Raw genomic sequence first — 19369 nt, forward strand, 5'->3', positions numbered from 1 at the left:
CAGAGCTCAGCTGCCAGAGACAAACAGTCCAGGAACTTGGACTTGAGGAGGAAGGAATTCAGGAAGGGAGCCAAAAAAAGAAAAAGCCACCATTTCCACTGGCAGCTGCAATTGGACATTTTGTTTAATTATTTACACAGGAGTTTATTAGCCTTTATGAGACTATATTCCTGTGATATTAATTCTCAGTTTTGCATCTGTAAAATGAGAGACTATTACCATATTCTCCACAGGCTGTGAGAGCTAGAAGCTGCAACAGAGTGCCCGGCCGGCTTGGCTCAGTGGTTGAGCATCAGCCTATGAAGCAGGAGGTCAGGATTTGGCCCCCAGTGTGGGGTGTGAGGAGACAGCCGATCAATGATTCCCTCTCATCATTGATGTTTCTCTCTCTTCCTCTCCTTTCCTCTCTGGAATCAATAAAAATATCTTTTAAGAAATAAAAAATTTTTAAAAGATGTAATAAAGGGCTTGGAGTTCTCTGAAGGAGAAATTATTTAAATGGGAAGTGTTTCTCATTTTACTAACATCTCCTGAGTGTGAGCATGAACCACTGACACTCTGCCTTGTCTGAGAACAGAGACAGCCCATATCTGCCCACTTGCAGAAAACCAAGGAAAATTCCACAAACTAAAGAATAGCGGTGAAGGAGGAATCAAGATGGCAGTATATAGGTAAATGTAGGTAAATGCCAGTACTCGCCACCTCCTACAACCACATCCAAATTACAACTAAAATACAAACAACCACCACTCAGAACCTCCTGAAAGCTGGCTGAATGTAAGTCCTAAAACTAGAGAAGTAAAGAGGCACACTGAGACTGGGAGGAGAGGCAGAGACGCGGAACAGGCACCCACACGTGCAGCTTTTAATCTGGAGGGAGATGGTCTCTGTGGAGACAGCCTGAGAGGAGCAAGGAGTCCCAGCCCCACACCAGACCCCCAGCTCAGGGTCCCAGAGCTGGGAAGAGAAGTCCATGTAACTTTGGGCCATAAAAACCAGTAGGGATTGTGACTGAGAGACAAAAAGGCTGCTGGAATCCCAGGTGCAAGAGCCGGCGCACAAACTTACTCAGTCTCGCTTCCTCTGTGCTCCAGCGCTGGGCATGCTGAAGGACCCAAACACATACAGGGAGGAACTGGATTGTCTGGCATCAGGACAGGAATTCCAAGGCAGCTTTCTCCCAGACAGGAGTGGCAAGGGTCACTGTTCCAGCGCTTGGATCTCCAGTCTAGCAGGGCTGACTAGCAGCCATATCAGCGTGGCCCACACTGGCTCCGCCCTGGTGATTCCCTAAGACTCCGCCCCATCCAATTTGCAGCCCTGCCCAAGCTGTTTGCAGCAGCTTTTCCATATATAGTAAATGGCCTGTTCTGGCTTAGGCTTTAGACTTTCCTAAAATCTCTAAAACAAGCTGCAGCTGGTGACAGCATGCCCCAAACCTATCAATAAAAGGCCCAAGAGCCAGCACTAGCACCAGCCTGCCTTGCTTCACAGCAGGGCCCTGCCTCCTGCATAGCAGCTCTCCCACTGTAGTCGCAGCTGGTCCTCACAGCCAATTGGCCTGGAGGTCAATTCCTCCCAGAGATACCAACAGTAATCAAGGTTCAACTACAAGACTGTGCACACAGCCCACACAGGGGTGCATCTAGAGTGCCCAGCTCAGGTGACTGGGGAGGTTGAGCCACTGAGCCCTATAGGACATCTACTATACAAGGCCACTCTACCAAGTTCAGGAGACATAGAAGCTCTACATAATACATAGAAACAAACACAGGGAAGCAGCCAAAATGCAGAGACAAAGAAACATGTCACAAATGAAAGAAATGAAAGCAAGCAAACTACTGGATACAGAATTTAAAATCATGGTTATAAGGTTATTATTCAAGGATCTTCATAAGACTTTCAAGGATTCTAGTGAGAATGTGAAAGACATGAAAAAGGACCAGTCAGAAATTAAGCATACACTAACTGAAATAAAAAATAATTTACAGGGATTCAACAGTAGAGTAGAGGTTTCTGAGAATCAAATCAATGATTTGGAATATGAGGAAGCAAAAAATACCCAATCAAAAGAGAAAAAAGAAAAAAGAATCCAAAAATATGAAGATAGTGTACTAGTAAGGAGCTTCTGAGATAAATTCAAGTGTACCAACATTTGCATTATGGGTATGCCAGATGGAGATGAGAGAGAACAAGATATTGAAAACTTACTTGAAGAAATAATGACAGAAAACTTCCCATACCTGGTGAAAAAAATAGACTTACAAGTTCAGGAAGTATAGAGGGTCCCAAACAAAAGGAACCCAAAGAGGCCCACACCAAGACACATCATAATTAAAATGCAAGGGTGAAAGACAAAGAGAGAATTTTAAAAGAAGCAAAGGAAAGCAGTTACCTCCAAGGGAGTGCCCATATGACTGTCAGCTGATTTCTCAACAGAAACTTTGCAGACCAGAAGGGAATGGCAAGAAATATTCAAAGTGATGAATAGCAAGGACCTACAACCAAGATTACTCTAGCAAAGCTCTCATTTAGAATTGATGGTCAGATGAAGAGCTTCACAGACAAGAAAAGGTAAAAGAGTTCATTACCACCAAACCAGTATTATATAAAATGTTGAAGGGTATTATTGAAGAAGAAGAAGAAGAAGAAGAAGAAGAAGAAGAAGAAGAAGAAGAAGGAGGAGGAGGAGGAGGAGGAGGAGGAGGAGGAGGAGGAGGAGGAGGAGGAGGAGGAGGAGGAGGAGGAGAAGAAATAAAAAATATGAACAATAATATGGCAACAAATACATATCTATCAACAATCAAATCTAAAAATCAAAATAAATGAACAAGGAATCTAATGAACAAAATAAACTGGTGAATAAAACAATCAGGGGCACTGAAGCATGGAACAGACTGATGGTGAATCTCAGAGGGAAGGGGGGTGGGAAGAGATTATCTATGGTCACAGATAGTAGGATGGTGAAGTCCTGGGGTGGGGCGAGAACCCGTTGGAGGGGGGCAATGGGGGAGGGGAAAGAGGATGCCTTTAATACTCTCAACAATAAAGATTTTTTTAAAAATAGTCATGGAGCAGGAGACTAATTACATGATGAAAGTATTCTTGATTTTACTGCGCAATTTACCAAAGAATTCCCTTAAGTAGAGTGGCCCTAGTGCACCTGAAGTGTGAGAGAATCCAAGGTCCTAACTAGTAGGTTGTGCCCAAATCCTTCATTGGAACCCGGGATATCAGGGGGAGGTCTAATAGATGCCTTATGGCCCCATCTATACCTGAACCAGTCAACTAGCCTTGGACTCACTCCACATTCTCCGTGTATGTGGGTCTGCAAAGTTTTGAGGAATGGAACACACTGCTATATTAAATTTTGATGTGGCTTCAGGAGTTCTGATACAGTCAGAAGGAGTGTGAAAAATTACGTGTTTTCAACATGCAGGTATTTCTGGAAAGGTATTTTTTTCTGCCAATCAGAACTTAAAATAGCACAGCAAATGGCTGCAGGTGCTTGCACCTCCTGCTTTGGATAGAGTCATTATTTCATTAGAATTAGACGAGCACAAAGAGCTGTCAGTCCGTTTCAGAGCATTCTACTTGTTCCTCATGAGTCTCCTCCCTTTGAATCGGTGGTGCACAGCTTCAGTGGAGTGGCTTTGATAGAACTAGAATGTGATGTTTGGAAACAGGTACAAAAACACCAGAAGCTGCCAACAGCTGAGACGATGAAGATGACCCATTCCATGGGAGTTGGAAAAGGATGGCTGGTGTTCTCCATGAAAATGACCTTTTATGGGCCTATTTTTTTGAGTCAAATGACAGTACATTAATGGATCTCAATTATAATGTGTTAATGGATATTCTTTGATATTACTAGACTAGCCCGAATAACAGTTTTCTTCCTGAGGGTCTGTACCTTCCCTGCCCAGATGGGATTTAGGAACAGCACATCGCAAGGACAGTGTGATGAGAAATTTGCTTTTCAACTGAGTGGTAAAGACTGGGTAGAATTGAGGCTGGCAGGAATGGGAATGGACTTCATCCAAGAAAGCTGAGCAAAGGCAATGCCCAAGAAGGTGTTCAATAAACCCTTATGGAAGGAAGACAGGAAAGGAGGGGGGACAGAGGGAGGGAAGGAGAGAAGGGGGAGGGAGGAGAAGGGAAGGAGGGGGGAGGGAGGCACAAACAGCGTGAGAACAGATGTGATACAGGAAAAAGAGAATTTGACCTGGAATGAATTTACAATATTTTGCCACCTACTAGTTGTGGGTAAATCATTTAACTTCTGTGTGCCCTGCCACTTTATCTATAACATGGAGATAATAATCTATTTTATCTATCTTTAAAAATTATCTATTTTTTAAATATTTATTTTTTAAAATTCTCAAAACCTGAAAAGCTCAGCTTTCAAGAATCCTCAGAACAAGTCTAGGGAACACCTGTTTCCAGAGTTGGGGAAAAGGGGTTCACAGTGACAATGTGGAAGCAAATGGAAAGTTCTGGAAAGTGGGAAGTGCTAGGAAGCAAATGAATCAGGATGAAAACATGACAGAGGAGGCCTGACAAAAAGGGGCCGGCTGAGGCCAGGCCAGGGTGGTGAAGAGGAGGCCCCTTGAGAGACAAGAAGGAAAAGAGGCTAAGGGTCTGCGTCACGAATTCCTCCTTCTTGGCTTTGCCTTCTGTGCCCTCGACCTACTCTTCCTGGCCACATCCTGGGTGCAGGGTTCCAAAGATACTGGCCTGACACATAAAATACAGCACAGAATGGAACTGGCCAATGTAAGTCTTACTTTTTTTTTAAATTTAATTTTTTTGTATTTTGTTGTTGTCATTTTGTTAATCCTCACCTGAGGATATTTTTCCATTGATTTTTAGAGAGTGTGGAAGGGAAGGGGAGAGACAGAGAGGGAAACATCGATATGAGAGAGACACATTGACTGGTTGCCTTCTGCACGCACCCCGACGAGGCCTGAGGATTAAGTCTGCAACCGGAAGCATGTGCTCTTGACTGGAATCAAACCGGGGACCCTTCAGTTTTCGGCTCTAGCCACTGGGTCAAACCGGCTAGGGCTGTAAGCCTTACTTCTAACCAGGAATTCAAGGCGTCTCCTTTCAAGGGAACCAAGCCCAGTCCTTGCCTGCTTCTCTGCTGGGGGCTCGGAACTTTTCATTGTTTAGTAGAAACTTCAATTGGGAAAGAAATCAAAGCGAACACAACGGGAACCCTCATGTACAACATTGGGGAAGAAAGCACTACTTAGGAGCTGTTCTTCTTGAATGCTTTTGTGGGTTCTTAATCACGCCTCTGTCATTCCACTCCAACACTGGCCCCCTGCGGTTATATCCACCTAATTACTGAGGAAGCCAAGGCGTGGCAGGGTGAAGTGCCTTGCCCAAGGTCACAGAGCTAAAGAAGTCAGTAGAAGAAAATGGCAAGAACCCACGCGGAGTAAATTTGGGAAATAAAGACAAATAGAGAGGAAGAGAACAGTGTAACCACTGCACCCGAGTCACGAAGCATCGGCCAGCAGGCAGGGGTTAGGACGTGGTGACATGTGATGGCACCTCAGAGGCCCTTCCGAGCAGCGGAGCAAAGTGAAGCAGGGCTCCCAGGCGGATCGCCGGCGTCACAGGAACGCAGGGGTTTCCAGGGAGATGCTGGAAGCTCAACGCGCTTATTTGCGGCCTTGGCATAAAAACTCCAACACCACAATGTGGACACGTTAAGCCCCAATGCTATCTACAACAAGGGTTTGCCTAAACCGAAAAAGAAACCATAATTCTGAATGCAAGCGGCACCCTGTTTTCCAAGAAGGAAACAGCCAAGAGTTTTTTAGCACACACTCCGATCATTAAAGCATATAAGAGAGATTCATTGCTGGCTAGATGGTGAGCGGGCATACACAGCATCGGCTTTATTGGAATCCAGCAAAATGTTTGTTTACCAGCAGCAATCTGCTCACCAGGAAGACATGTTCTTTTTTTTTTCTGGCCTGGACTACACCTCCCTTCTCAAGTGCTTGCATCTGACCCTGGTGCTGGGGCAAACAGGAGTCTTTCTCAGAACACACACGGTGAGTAATGGAACTGTTTGAACTTGAAACTGCACCCAAGCAGTTCACCCACATCTGTCCATTTCCCTCTAATTCAATCTTACTTCCGCTTGGCCAGGAGCTCCGAACGCTTTATCTCAGAATCTACCATGTCATTCTGTATAAGGAGAAGAGAAAACATGCCCTGCACACATTTTTTCCAGTCCCATTCATTTTCTCAGGGACCACATTCATTGTGTAGAATTCCCTTCCCCTCGAACGGTGCGTGGCTGAATCAGATGTGCCCATAACAAGAGGGCCCTTCATTTCTGCCGCCGAAGAGAAAGCTGTGTCTCAGCCAGATTCACAAGCAGCGATGAGGCTAAGCAGCTATTTTGCTTTGTCCTTTAAGAAATGTTAACCAATTCCTGCCCAACAACCTGCGTAAAACACTGGCATTTTATGACTTACCCAAGAGGTCTTTGCTTCTAGAAGCAACATCTCAGGCATCAGCGGCTGAGTAGGAACGACACCTCAAAACGAAGAAGTTCCATTCTTTTTCCCTGAAAACCAGTCTCAGGACAATGAAGGGGCAGCTGAGACTGTGGGCCCTTTATTAGGAAAGGATGCACTTTGTAATTTTATTGACCGTAACATCCACACAGGACATCTGTTCCCGTGCCACAGTCATGCGGACCCTTTATGCCCTGACGGCTTTGGAGACAAGGCCCTCCTGTTCCCACACTGCCACCCCTCATGCTTTCTGTATGGCTTGTACTTCCTGATGATGCATGACTTCTGCCGGAAATGAGTAGTTACCCAGCAAATGCATACGTTCGCCCTGTAAAAAGAGGGTTTCAGGCGGAAAGATCACCAAGGTCATGGCCGATTCTATTGACAGCTGAAAACAGTTAAACTGACTTTTACTACCCAGGCAGGGACCAAGATGGAGCAACGTGACTTAAAATTTCTTTCTGGCTCAGAAATCTGAACTTAGTCTAGGCTTTTCCCCATCTTCTCCATCCTCACCCCCAAAATCAGATGGCTCACTGTGTCTTTATGACACTTCACTTCTTACATGTGGGATCCAGGAGGGCGACTGAGAGAACATAAGGATGAAAGCACTTGGTCAAAAGGACCAACAGAAATCCTACCAGGGCACATGTGCACCAGGCCCCAAAGCGCTGGCCCCTCCAACCACTGACCACATACGGTGGAATCGGGTGGACCTGAGACTTGGGGCCAAGCTTTACTCGAGCCAGTGGAGATGCAGCTCGGGGGTTTTAGGCCTCTTTCTTTATAAATAATTCTCTGGATCGCTGATAAGTTTAATAAATAAGCAAGAGCAGGAATGATTACATATAGTCAGCCCAACTTTGTCCATGGTGAGGCTGCAACAAAAATTAACCCAACCTTCCTGGTAATTACAAGAATTGAATGTTTTGACTATATGAATGGTGTCATCATGTAGCTAAAAAAAGAAAAAGAAAAGGAAGAAAAAAAAATGTGTGCACCCTCTGCCCCAGCAACTTCCAGATTCCAAGTCTACCCAGAGGGACTTTCCTATGAGAATGAGGAGGCATATCAAAGACATTCATTGAGCCTCGTTTGGAATAGAGGGGGAAAAAAACTTCAAAAAATACCCCACCATCCTTAAATGCCCATCAAAAGGAGCTGGCTAGTCTGATTTATCCATGTTCTGGAATGCTGTGCAGTATTGAAAACAGGAAGTATGACTAAATTTACTAACATAGACATTACATAACAATATGCTACAGGGTAAAGTGTGTCCACCCAAAATTTGTATGTTGAAGTCGTAACCCCCAGGACCTCCGATTCTCTCTATGTTTGGATACAGAACCTTTAAACAGGTAGTTAAGGCCGAGTGAGGTGGGCCCTGATTCAATATGATCGGTGTCCATATAAGAAGAGGGAAGACCCTGTGAAGACACGGGGAGAGCAGGGTCATCTATAAGCCAAGGAGAGAGCCCTCAGAAGACAACAACCCCGCCGACACCTTGATTTTGGACTTCTAGCCTCCAGAACTGTGAGAAAATAAATTTCCATTGTTTAAGACACGCAGTCTGTGGACTTTGTCAAAGCAGCCCTAGCAAACTCATACACTGCACTATCTAGAGAACTAAATGGAAGGGTCTACCCCAGCCTGATAACAGCGGTTACCTATGGGGAGAGATTGGGATTAAAGATAGTGGTTGAAGGGGAATTTAGCCTTAAATATAAGGTTTTATTTTTTGCAATGAGAAATCACTCATATGTTATTTGTATATCAATTTAAAAATACCTCTGCCATGGCACAGTATGCAGCGCTGCAATGTACTTCACCACCTGGATGGAATAATCTCTGGCCCTTAAGAACATGTGCACTGTCACCCCCCACCCCTGCACACCTGTCTGCCTCAGTCAAGTGTCCCATCCCTCTAGGGCAGCGGTTCTCAATCTTCTGGCCCTTTAAATACAGTTTCTCATGCTGTGACCCAACCATAAAATTATTTTCTTTGCTACTTCATAACTGTAATGTTGCTACTGTTATGAATCGTAATGCAAATATCTGATATGCAGGATGGTCTTAGGCACCCCCTGTGAAAGGGTCGTTCGACCACCAAGGGGGTCGCGACCCACAGGTTGAGAACTGCTGCTCTAGTGCCTCCATGCCTCTGGGTGTCCCCTCTGCTTGGAGCCTCTTCCCCTCCCCCTTTTAAGCCTGGGCTGCTGATTTTCATCCTTCAGAGCTCAGCTCGAATGTCTTGCTCGGCAGGTTTTCTCCAGGCCACTCTGTTCTTTTGATGTCTTCCTCACCTTTGTACTCCCAGTGACTAATCGGTGCCTTCCCCTAAGTAAATGCTCAATAAATGGTTCCAAGTGCACGGATGACGAGGACATTCCCTAGCATCCTGCTTTCCCATCGACTGTGTCCCAAAGGTCCAACATTTCAGTCTGTGGCATTAGCAGACTCCTTAGAGTCGAAGACTGTAATCATGTTGTGAGTGAGGTCCTAGCCTTTAGCAGTTTCTGTAATACAAGGGGACAGCTATATTTCTGGGCCAGCCAAGTCCCATTTGCTTCCAAGTCTGATGAAATCAGCTGAGCATGTATCACAATTTACTTTTTTTAAGTTGTGTGCCCGTAAAGGTCTTCAATGACTTAACCCGCAATAGACCCAAATCAAAAATGCCTGTTGCCCTCGGACTGGAGGCTCTGATAAGCCAGGCCTTACCTCTTCATCGGCTTGGGTGAGCACTCCCTCTCCAGGTTGGAGGACGTGTGTTTCACGTACATCGCATTGTAGGACGTGTGAGTGTAGTCATTTTCATCACTGTAGTCGGGACCGAGTAATGTCCGGGCCCAAGTTCCCATGTCATAAGGAGGAAGGGTTCCTCCAAATTCAGAGGGCAAAAACTCCGGGTGTATGAGCTGGTGAAGGCTGTTTAAATTGTTCCCGTGCAGGAAAATCTGGAAAGAGAGAGTAATTAGCAATTAAAAACTCCAAAATGTCTGATGGAGTATTTCATCTAATACACAATCGAGCAATGACAAATTGGATGCGCTGCCGCTGATCATGGGACTTAAGGAGGCATTCAGTTCTGTGTCTAGAACTTTGTCTTCATGAAATGTTCATGTATTGCTCAGAAAAGGGGCTGCATTCACAATCCTTAAAGAGGAAGTTCATGAACAATCTGGGTAGTATTTGGCCCTGGCCCCAATTTACAGATACAGTGATCTCCTAATGATCCCTGCTGATGCGGAGTAGTGGTGCAGACCACCCCCGCCCAGGCATGCTGCACGTGCACCTCACATTGCTCTCTCCTCTCTCCTGGTGCATTCGCTGCCCTCTGCACCCCCCCCCCCCCGAGTACTCCCCGTTTCCCCCAGGCCTACACCAAGTGGCGCTTCTTCCTAAATGTTGGCTATTAAAATATTCCGTGAACAGGAAGCTGCTTGACCCCATACCTCCCACCAGCATTGGCAGGAAAATGGGCATCTGGTATTTGCATGCCTTCAAAATTCCCTTTGGTTTGTCACTGGGACTCTGAAAATAACCCAGTTCTACTAAATTATTGATTGAATCCAGGCCATTTGCAAACTCCAGCTGCAGCTCAAATGCTCAGGGACTGCAGAAATGCAGCAAAACCATGGAGAAAAATAAGGAGAAGGAGAAGGAGAAGGAGAAGGAGAAGGAGAAGGAGAAGGAGAGAGAGAGAGAGAGAGAGAGAGAGAGAGAGAGAGAGAGAGGGATTGAGAGGAGGGGCACTGTAATTGTCCCCCCCTCCACCACACCTCCACCACATTCCCGGCATTGGGCGCTTCTTGTCATTACCCGCTTCCTGGTCTTGTCTTTAAGGAATGGCTTGATGAGCGTGTACAGGGCATGAATGTACCAGGGCTGGTTGACGAAATGGACTCCTCCGAAGCGGGCAGGAAAGCTGTCCTGGGGCGGAAAGAGAGAAACACACTCAGTGAGCACGCATTCCAGGTTAGCCTGTGCCAGCAGGGCCACAATCCAGAGGACAACCTTGTCGTCTCTCGAAAGCTCTCGCTAATGGTGGGAAAGACAGAAAATACACCCTTCCTATCTGCCGAGGTGTCCTCTGCTCCCCTTGCCCTGACTCCCCAACCTCTTTGACTCCACAACTTAAATATCGTGCGTGGGCGCCAGGCCTGCCTTTCCCAAGTCACAATTATGTGTCCACCCACATAGCAGGAGTGTGTGCGGCTGGTTAGGAGAGAATCAGAATTCTTTGTGGCCTTAAGGAACCAGGGTTTCTGTTCCCAGGAGCCCCGAGCACAGATCTCCCTCCTCACACGCATTCTCTGCTCCCCTGCTCCAGCGCACGCCCCCCCCCCCCCCCCCCCGTCACCATGACAATGGCTGTACATTGTGGGTGAGTGGGGCTCTGTGGCTCTGTAGAAAGGGGTTGGAAAAGAATTTCAAAGGATCTCCGAATCCATGGACACCAAGGGTACCAGCACCTTTTTCACAGATTACAGAATCAGGTCCTCACTTCAGCCTGGGACCCACACACTAGGTCCCAGAGAAAAGATACTTATTGATGGATGAGCTAATGGATTCTCCTCGTGGAGTTTCTCTTTTGCTGCCAATCAATGCATTTTGTAAGTATCCGGAAATACTAAGAGCGTTTTAAAAATGGTTCCAGTTTTGGATTCCAGATCAGGGCACAAGGGTGTGTTTTAGAGGCCGAGGAGCTGCTGTCAGTGCTGATTAGAGTCACAGGATAAGGAGCCTTGATCACAAAGTCTGAGCCAGTCCCACAGCCACTGAGGTCCCACTGAAGGGCTCCCAGACCGCATGGCGTCATCTTGGTTAATGGAATTTAAAAAGAAGGAACATCTAATGCAATTTGAATTGCCAAGTGTGCTGGCAATCAATTTCAGTGCCACAAATATCTTTGCAAAGGTTAGCGAGATGAGATGAAAGCAGAAGGGGCCTGGCTGTCTGAGCTAAGAGTTCAGGTAGCTAGCTGCTTCCTGCAGGTGTCTGAAATGCCTTGCCTGGGTCATTTTTAGTAACATGGAAAGAGGGTTATTAACTTTTTTACCCCAGAACACTCTGAGTCTACAGGCTCTCTCAGCATCTTTCACACCAAGACCTAGTTTCCAATAAATACATGCAACTGTGCTTAGGGTTGACATTTGAAAAACTTAAAAGTATTTTTGCCTCTATGTAGACATTTTACATAGAACAAAGAAATTAAATATTTTGAAGGTTACAATAGGCAAATTTAAGTAAAGGTCTTTTATTTTGCAATGTATTTATTTTTTTGTTGTGTTTCTTTTCTTTTAAAAAACTCAATGAAACCACCAAGTAAGGGTAGAGAGATCATTTATACTAATTTGGACATTTGTCATAATCTCTCATTATTCCAAATCTGAATTCAGAAGTAGAAAAGTTCTTAATAAGGTAGTCTTTTTGCTTTTAGGAACAGTTTGGGATCTAAAAAGTCTTTGCTTCCAAAATAAATAAAAAAAAAGGCCATCTCCCCAAGTTTTTCCTTGGCAGTAAGTCTAAGCACTAATCTTACTCTTTTTGGTCCTTTGCAACATGTTATTCAGAAATATAATCCATTATCTCACACATTAAACATGGGTTCTGAGGGGCTGTAGAATGAAAGGGTTTAGCTAAAAAACCAGGGCTTTACTGTGTTTTTCTTTTAAATAAGAATTTTATTTCTGCTGAGAGTCTGTTATATTACACATTTCTAGGTTAGTAAAGTGGAAGAAAACTCTATAAGTAATACTTCAGGGGCAAAAGGTAAAATCTCCAAGAACATATTAATCTTTTAAAAATATTTAGAGAGCCTTAGCTTTAGTCTATGGAACCTCCATCAGCAAAGCCATCAGAACTGTCTACTATTTGTGTCGGAGGGGGGAGGTTAAAAGACAAAACACAGGCCTGAGACCCTGTCAGTTCTCTCCAGGGTGGCTCCGGCTTCCAGTCTGCCAGCTGAAGGCCCCATGCGTTTTTACTGATCTCCTTCAGCCAGTGATTATGGGCAGATAAATTCACATAAAATCGTATGCCTCAGACTTCTGGGTTTAGGCCAGAGGAGAAACGGGATGACTTTTCTTCAAGTCTCATCTACAAAATGCAAATGAAGGGCCTCTTGTGCAATAAAGGCAATGTGCAAATATTCTGGGTATTCTCAAATGAGCCTGACCCCATATTATTAATAATGATGTGTGTGTGTGTGTGTGTGTGTGTGTGTGTGTGTGTGTGTGTGATGCAAAGAGAAAGGTGAAGGAGGGAAAATTAGCAGGCACCACCCTCTTCCGGGCAATGTCCATTAGTGTGGGTCATGTAGTCTGGTCTTGATAGCAAACTGCAGGTAAAGGGGAAGTTGTCTGCCTCAGAAATGTCCCTCAGGTCCCCAAGAGGGCCCACCTCCCTCGGGGAGGTGCAGTTCTTAGGAGCTGGAGCAGATCTAGCTCAAGCAAGCCTTAAAAGGAGACATACGTAAAACTTTCAATAATAAAGATTTTTTAAAAAGGTGGTAAGCCTTGATTCAATGACAGTGTAACACTTTGTTGGTTTTTGTTCTTAGCAACTGTGTGTCTTACCATGCTTAATTAAAGCAAATCACAGGTGACTCATCATATCAACAGGTTAAAGAGGAAAAACACATGATCATCAATTGTTGCAGAAAAGGCATTTGATAAAATTCAACACCCATTCTCGATAAAAACAAACAAATAGGAAAAATAGGTCTCTATTTGCAGATAACATGATTACCAACATAGAAAATCCCAAAGAATGTATTTAAAATAAGCAAACAAAAACCCTCCTATAACTAAATAGTTCATCAACATTGCAGGATAAAAGAGAAACATACAGAGAATCAATCATATTATTATATATTAACAATAAACATAAGACATCAAAATTAAAATATATCACCATTTAAAATTGCTAAAAAAAAAACCCTTAAATATTTAAGCATCAATCTAACAAGACATATGCAGGATTTGTATGCTGAAAACTACACAATGCTGAAGAAAGAAATCAAAGAAGATTTCAATAAATGGAGAGGCATATTATATTGTAACTCAGAAGACGACGTACTAAATATGCCAATTCCCCTCAAATTGATAGACAGGGTTAATGCAGCACCTAGCAAAAGCTAATTAAGACTTTTTTTGTAGACATCGATAGGATTATTTTAAAATTTATAGGGAAAACATAGATCCTGGAATAGTTAACACATTTTGAAAAGAAGAATAAAGTGGAAGGAATCAGACTCTTTATACAACGACTCTTTATACAACGACACTAATCAAGACTGTGTGGCATTGGAGGAGGGAAAGATGCATAGGTCAATGAAGCAGAATAGAGAATTCAGAAATAGATCCACACAAATATACCCAACTGGCTTTTTAATAAGGTGGAAAGCATTTTCATGGAGGGAGAAAGCTTTTCAACAAATAGTGGTGAGACAATTGCTCTTCCACAGGTCAAAAGATGAGCCTGACAACCACACACCTCATGCGAAATTAACTCCGAATGGATCATGAACTTAAATGTAAAACATGAAGCTATAAATGTCTTAGAAAAAAATATAGGAGACAACCTTTAGGAAGTCAGACTAAGCAAAGAGACTTCAGATGTCTCCAAAAGCATAACCTAGAAAATAAAAAAGTAATAAATTAGATGTTGTCAAAATTAAAAACTTTTACCCTATGAAAGAGTGGAAAAGAGAAACTATGACCTGGGTGAAAATATAGCAGATTTTTTCACAATAGCCCAAATTGGAATTAACCTACATATCTTCCATGAGTGAATGGGTAACCAATTTGTACAGTTATACCATGGAATTCCACTCACCACTTAAAAGGAACATTTACTGACATACGCACCATCTGAATGAACATCTGGAGAATTTGGCTAAGTGGAAAAATCCAACCCTAGAAGTCTATATGCCTGATTCCATTTACCAGATGACATTCTTGAAATGACAAAATGATAGAAACTACATATTAGTGTTTGCTTGGGATTAAGGAGTGGGTGTGGCTACAAAAGGGTAACATGGGTGATCCCTGTGGTGATTAAAATGCTCTGTATCAATATCAATATACTGGTTGTGATACTGTTCTCTAGATTTGCAAGGTGTTACCAGTGGGGGAAACCAACTAAAGGCTCTATGGCAGTGGTTCTCAACCTTCTGGCCCTTTAAATACAGTTCCTCATGTTGTGACCCAACCATAAAATTATTTTCGTTGCTACTTCATAACTGTAACGTTGCTACTGTTATGAATCGTAATGTAAATATCTGATATGCAGGATGGTCTTAGGCGACCCCTGTGAAAGGGTCGTTCGACCGCCAAAGGGGTCGCGACCCACAGGTTGAGAACCACTGCTCTACGGGATTTCACTGCATTATCTCTTAAACTGCATGTGAGTCTACCATTATCTTAAAATAAAAATTTAAAAGTATGATTATTGTGACTATTTCAAAACTCTCCATTAATGGGAGCAGCCATTTTTAAAAGTAGAGTAGAAGTAATTCTAAGGATGATCTTTTCTGTCTTACATGGAATGTTAAACAAAAAAATGCCAAGGTAAATTGTAGGCACAAGATACATTGCAGGGCATCCTAAGTGGCTCTTCTTTATTTTCTTTGGGCGTCCCGGGCATCACTAAGGGGCTCTTGCAATCCATTAGAAATGTGTTTCATTATTGAATGGGCACTTAGTTCACACTTCATTTTCGCACGGCACTTTTTAAGCATCCCTCAGCTGCCTTCTCTTGTGCTCGATCAGGACTTAGGAGCAGCATGATAGAGGCAAAACTATTTCCTATCTTTCTTTTACAATCAGATACAGATGTTTCTAGGGGCAGTTGGCGGAGTTTCCTGCTGGATAATGTGGTCTTTTCTGAGATGTGTAATGCCTGCAGGCTAACACCCTTCACACCACAGTTCAAAACACACCTGACCTCAACATTGCATTGCCCTGTGAAGCCCGGGGGGAGCTTGGCTGCCCTGACTCACTCTCTTCCTTTCTCACCTCTTCTGCTCTTTCCTGGAAACTAGAACAGGACAATTCAGACGCACAAATGCTGCAAACTCTTCCCACCCATTAAGATGCCTTTGAAAGCCAAATGCAAAGATGAAAACAGAGAGAACAAGCACCTGAGCTGTTTACAGACCTTCAGCCTCCCTCCTGTTAGTAGCTGCATATCTCCCAGGGCCCTGACTGCAAGCAGCCGTTCATTCATGTAACTGTATGCATGGAGGTCTGCAGGCGGCGTAAAGACCCAAGCATGAAGTTTGGTTTTATCTGTTCAGTTCATGCATGTCTTACTAATGACTCCCATTTCCTACATCAAAGCAGACAGATACAAGCATTTTCAGCAGCATAAATGGGTGCCGCTGATGCAAGAGAACCTTCTAAAAACGCTATATTTCATGGTGATGGGTTTCTATTGTCGCATGTGGCAGTCATTAGTATGAAAATCACACATCCACCTATTTGCAACCAAGTGGCGCGCTCACGCGATCCAGTTCCACTCCAAATGCTTCACATGCATCGGTAGTAAGCGTCAGAGAGAGACAGAATGCGCTTAGTAGGAAGGCAGTTGGGCAAAGGCTCCAACTGATTATGGGGCTATTGATTTTCTTCAGATATAGGCTCCTGAAAGGTACTGTTGACTTCTGCGAAGCTGTATCAACCCAGTGTTCTCTTGAGATGAGGAAGGACTTGGGTTTTTATGCAGGATCAGATCAGGGTGTGCTAGAAGACAAAGTTTTATCTGCAGATCCGAGAACAATTACAGCCTTTTGGCAATTCTAACCACAGTAAGTGGAACGGGCAGCCAAGCTCAGAGCTTCCCTGGCTGCAGCCCAAACAATGCTCCTTGATGATCTCTTCCATGTTCAGTTCTGTTCAACAGACCGACAAGCAGCTATTGAGCTCCTTTTCTGAGGGAAATGCGGGGGTACGGGATACATGAGGTGTGTTCCTTGCCTTCGATCAATGCATGGTCCAGTGGCAGCAAGGAAAGTGACAATGCTTTGTTTGAGAAAAGGATGCAGATTTCAGAGTTCAGGTTCTGTGGTTCATGGTAGCTCCTCAGAGCAGAGTTCATAAATATATGTTTGAGAGTTTTCAAGAGTTTATTTGCCACAAGGAGCACCTACATTTTGCTTAGCCCCACCGCACTATTTTCTAGGAATAAGCTTACAGGTGATTTCTATCTTTTTTTTTTTTTTGAGAGGGGGAGAGAGAGAGAGAGAGAGAGAGAGAGAGAGAGAGAGAGAGAGAGAGAGAGAGAGAGAGACATGGATCCATTGCAACATGGATCCATTGCCTCCCACACATGGATCCATTGCCTCCCACACATGCCCCAATGAAACCTGACCTGGTATGTGCCCTGACTGGGAACTGAACCCACCACCTTTTGGTGTATGAGATGATGATCTAACAAACTGAACTATACCAGCCAGGGCAGTGGTCTCTATTTTTAAAAATAAAAACATAAGAAGGAAAAAGGAAGGAATGAAAGAAGGAGGGAAATTAAAAAAAAATCGTCTCATGTTGTATCTCTGTCAAATTTCTGACAAAACAACAGAAAATGTGACTATAAATTTAAAGAATATATTGATTACATTAGTGTCTGCCTCATACCTGGTCAGAAAGCCTTTAGTAACAGGAAAACCAAGATAATCTCATTTGCTTTTTTTACTTCCTATGGGAGAGCTCCAAATAGCAGAACTCCAGTCTTCCTCGGCTCTGGCAATCTTATTGCTGCCAGGCAAGATGAGCCAGGGGGTGGCCATATTCAGGAGGTGACTGCTGCTGGGAGGACAGAGTCAGGGAGGGGTGGGGGCTGCTGGGGGGTGGGGGGAAGCCAAGCCACAGCCTGGTCACTCTGAGTCGCTGAGCTGAGCTCCAGCGATGAGAACTTTATCTGCCATAAAAATCACTCCCAGCTCCCTAACCACAGTGACCTGAAAAAAATGGTTTCTATTTGACTATTAAATAGCAAATGCATTGTAGTGAGTATATAATACTTCATCTTCAATTTTCCCGCAGGGCCCTTAAGTGGTAAATAAGTGATTGTTGTTCATTAATTACAAGCCAATTCGTGGAGAAACCCAGAGTGCCTGAATCACTGATTTGCACAGAAAATCAATGCCAGAAGATACAACATGCTTCACATGATTCAACCTGCCTCTTAGTGCTGAAATTCACAAAATCATGGTGTCTCCTAGAGAAAGAAACATGGTGCAGGGAATACAGGAGTAAAAAATTTGGCAAAGGTTAAGCTTTTAACCACACACATATCTTTGGTCTGTGACTAAATATGTAAAAAGCAAGTGTAATAAATTATATATATGTATATTTAAATTGCAATCAGTAAAAGTAATCTAATACCTAAGAATCGGGCACTTATTATCTACCAGAAACTTTTATATATGTTGTCTTATTTAGCATGACAACAATATTATGTAGGTATTAGAGGCCCAGTGCACAAAATTCGTGCATGGGGAGTGGGGGTGGGGCAGTCCCCTCAGCCCAGCCTGTACCCTTTCCAATCTGGGACCCCTTGGGGGATGTCCAACTGCCGGTTTAGATGTCACTAACTCCAGTTGGTTGAAGGGTGGCCAGTCAGGCATTCTTGCAATATCTCAGCACTTTCATAATTGGCAGAGCATTCGATGATGTCAAAGGATCTTGAGCAGCTGAATAAGATGAAGGCTGAGACATGTCCCTTGAATGTGGGGCAAAGTGAAGGTCCCTGCCTTTAAGGAGGTTACCTTCTAGTTGGAAGAGATAATAACCAAAGTAAAAACAGCAACAAAAAACAGCTAGAGAAGGATGCTACATTAGAACTAAACTAAGAAGAAGGCTAAGGAATGTGGAGGAAGGAACTTGAATTTTAAAAACTCGGTCAGGGCCCCAGCCAGTTTGGCTCAGGGGATAGAGGATCGGCCTGCAGACTGAAGGGTGCCGGGTTTGATTCTGTACAAGGGCACATGCCCAGGCTGTGGCTTGATCCCCAGTAGGGGGTGTGCAGGAGGAAGCCAATCAATGGTTCTCTCTTTCTCCCTCTTCCTCTCTGAAATCAATAGAAACATATTTTATTTTATTTTTTTAAAATATATTTTATTGATTTTTTTACAGAGAGGAAGGGAGAGAGATAGAGAGTCAGAAACATCGATGAGAGAGAAACATTGACCAGCCGCCTCCTGCACATCCTCCACCGGGGATGTGCCCGCAACCCAGGTACATGCCCTTGACCGGAATCGAACCTGGGACCTTTCAGTCCCCAGGCCGACGCTCTATCCACTGAGCCAAACCGGTTTCGGCAGAAACATATTTTAAAAAAATAAAAAGTAAAAACTTGGGTGGGGAAGGCCTCACTGAGAAAGTAACCTCTGAGTAAAGACTGGAGGTGATGTGGGAAGCCAGCCACATGGCTGCTGGGGCTGGCGTTTCAGGCAAAGGGAACAGCTGCAGACATCCAGCAGCCAGAGCAACCCCGCTACGTCCGTCCGTCGGAAGGAAGGAAGGGATGGACTAAACTGTCATTTCCCAAAGTAAGTGCAGCAGAATATTCATCCTGAAGCCTCTCCCCACGCCAAGTCCCCTCGGAGGTAAAGCGACACATTTACCTATTTAGTGAGAGTCTTTGGAAAAGCCTCTTAGCAAAGAAAACCATTGAACTCTGTTTGATCTGTGGTTTCCCACATGATTTAAACCAGAGGTCCTCAAACTTTTTAAACTGAGGGCCAGTTCACTGTCCCTCAGACATTCCACACATGCGCACTGCAGGCCCGGGACGAGTCGGCTGCTAAGCAGGACAG

The 19369-nt window shown here is 44.1% G+C and overlaps 1 protein-coding gene across 1 annotated transcript in view; it reads right to left on the reverse strand.

Moving 5' to 3' along the window:
• Positions 1-19369, reverse strand: part of CLVS1 (clavesin 1) — a 138171-nt gene that overhangs the window by 11210 nt on the left and 107592 nt on the right. Inside the window, exons 4-5 of the mRNA XM_059673106.1 lie at positions 10366-10476; positions 9265-9500 (exon numbers count right to left, since the gene is read on the reverse strand). Of these exons, the coding sequence (XP_059529089.1) occupies positions 9265-9500; positions 10366-10476 (347 nt within the window). The remainder of the gene's footprint in view (positions 1-9264; positions 9501-10365; positions 10477-19369) is intronic.

The sequence above is a fragment of the Myotis daubentonii genome, chromosome 17, assembly GCF_963259705.1.
Source record: "Myotis daubentonii chromosome 17, mMyoDau2.1, whole genome shotgun sequence".
In the NCBI taxonomy this organism is placed as follows: domain Eukaryota; kingdom Metazoa; phylum Chordata; class Mammalia; order Chiroptera; family Vespertilionidae; genus Myotis; species Myotis daubentonii.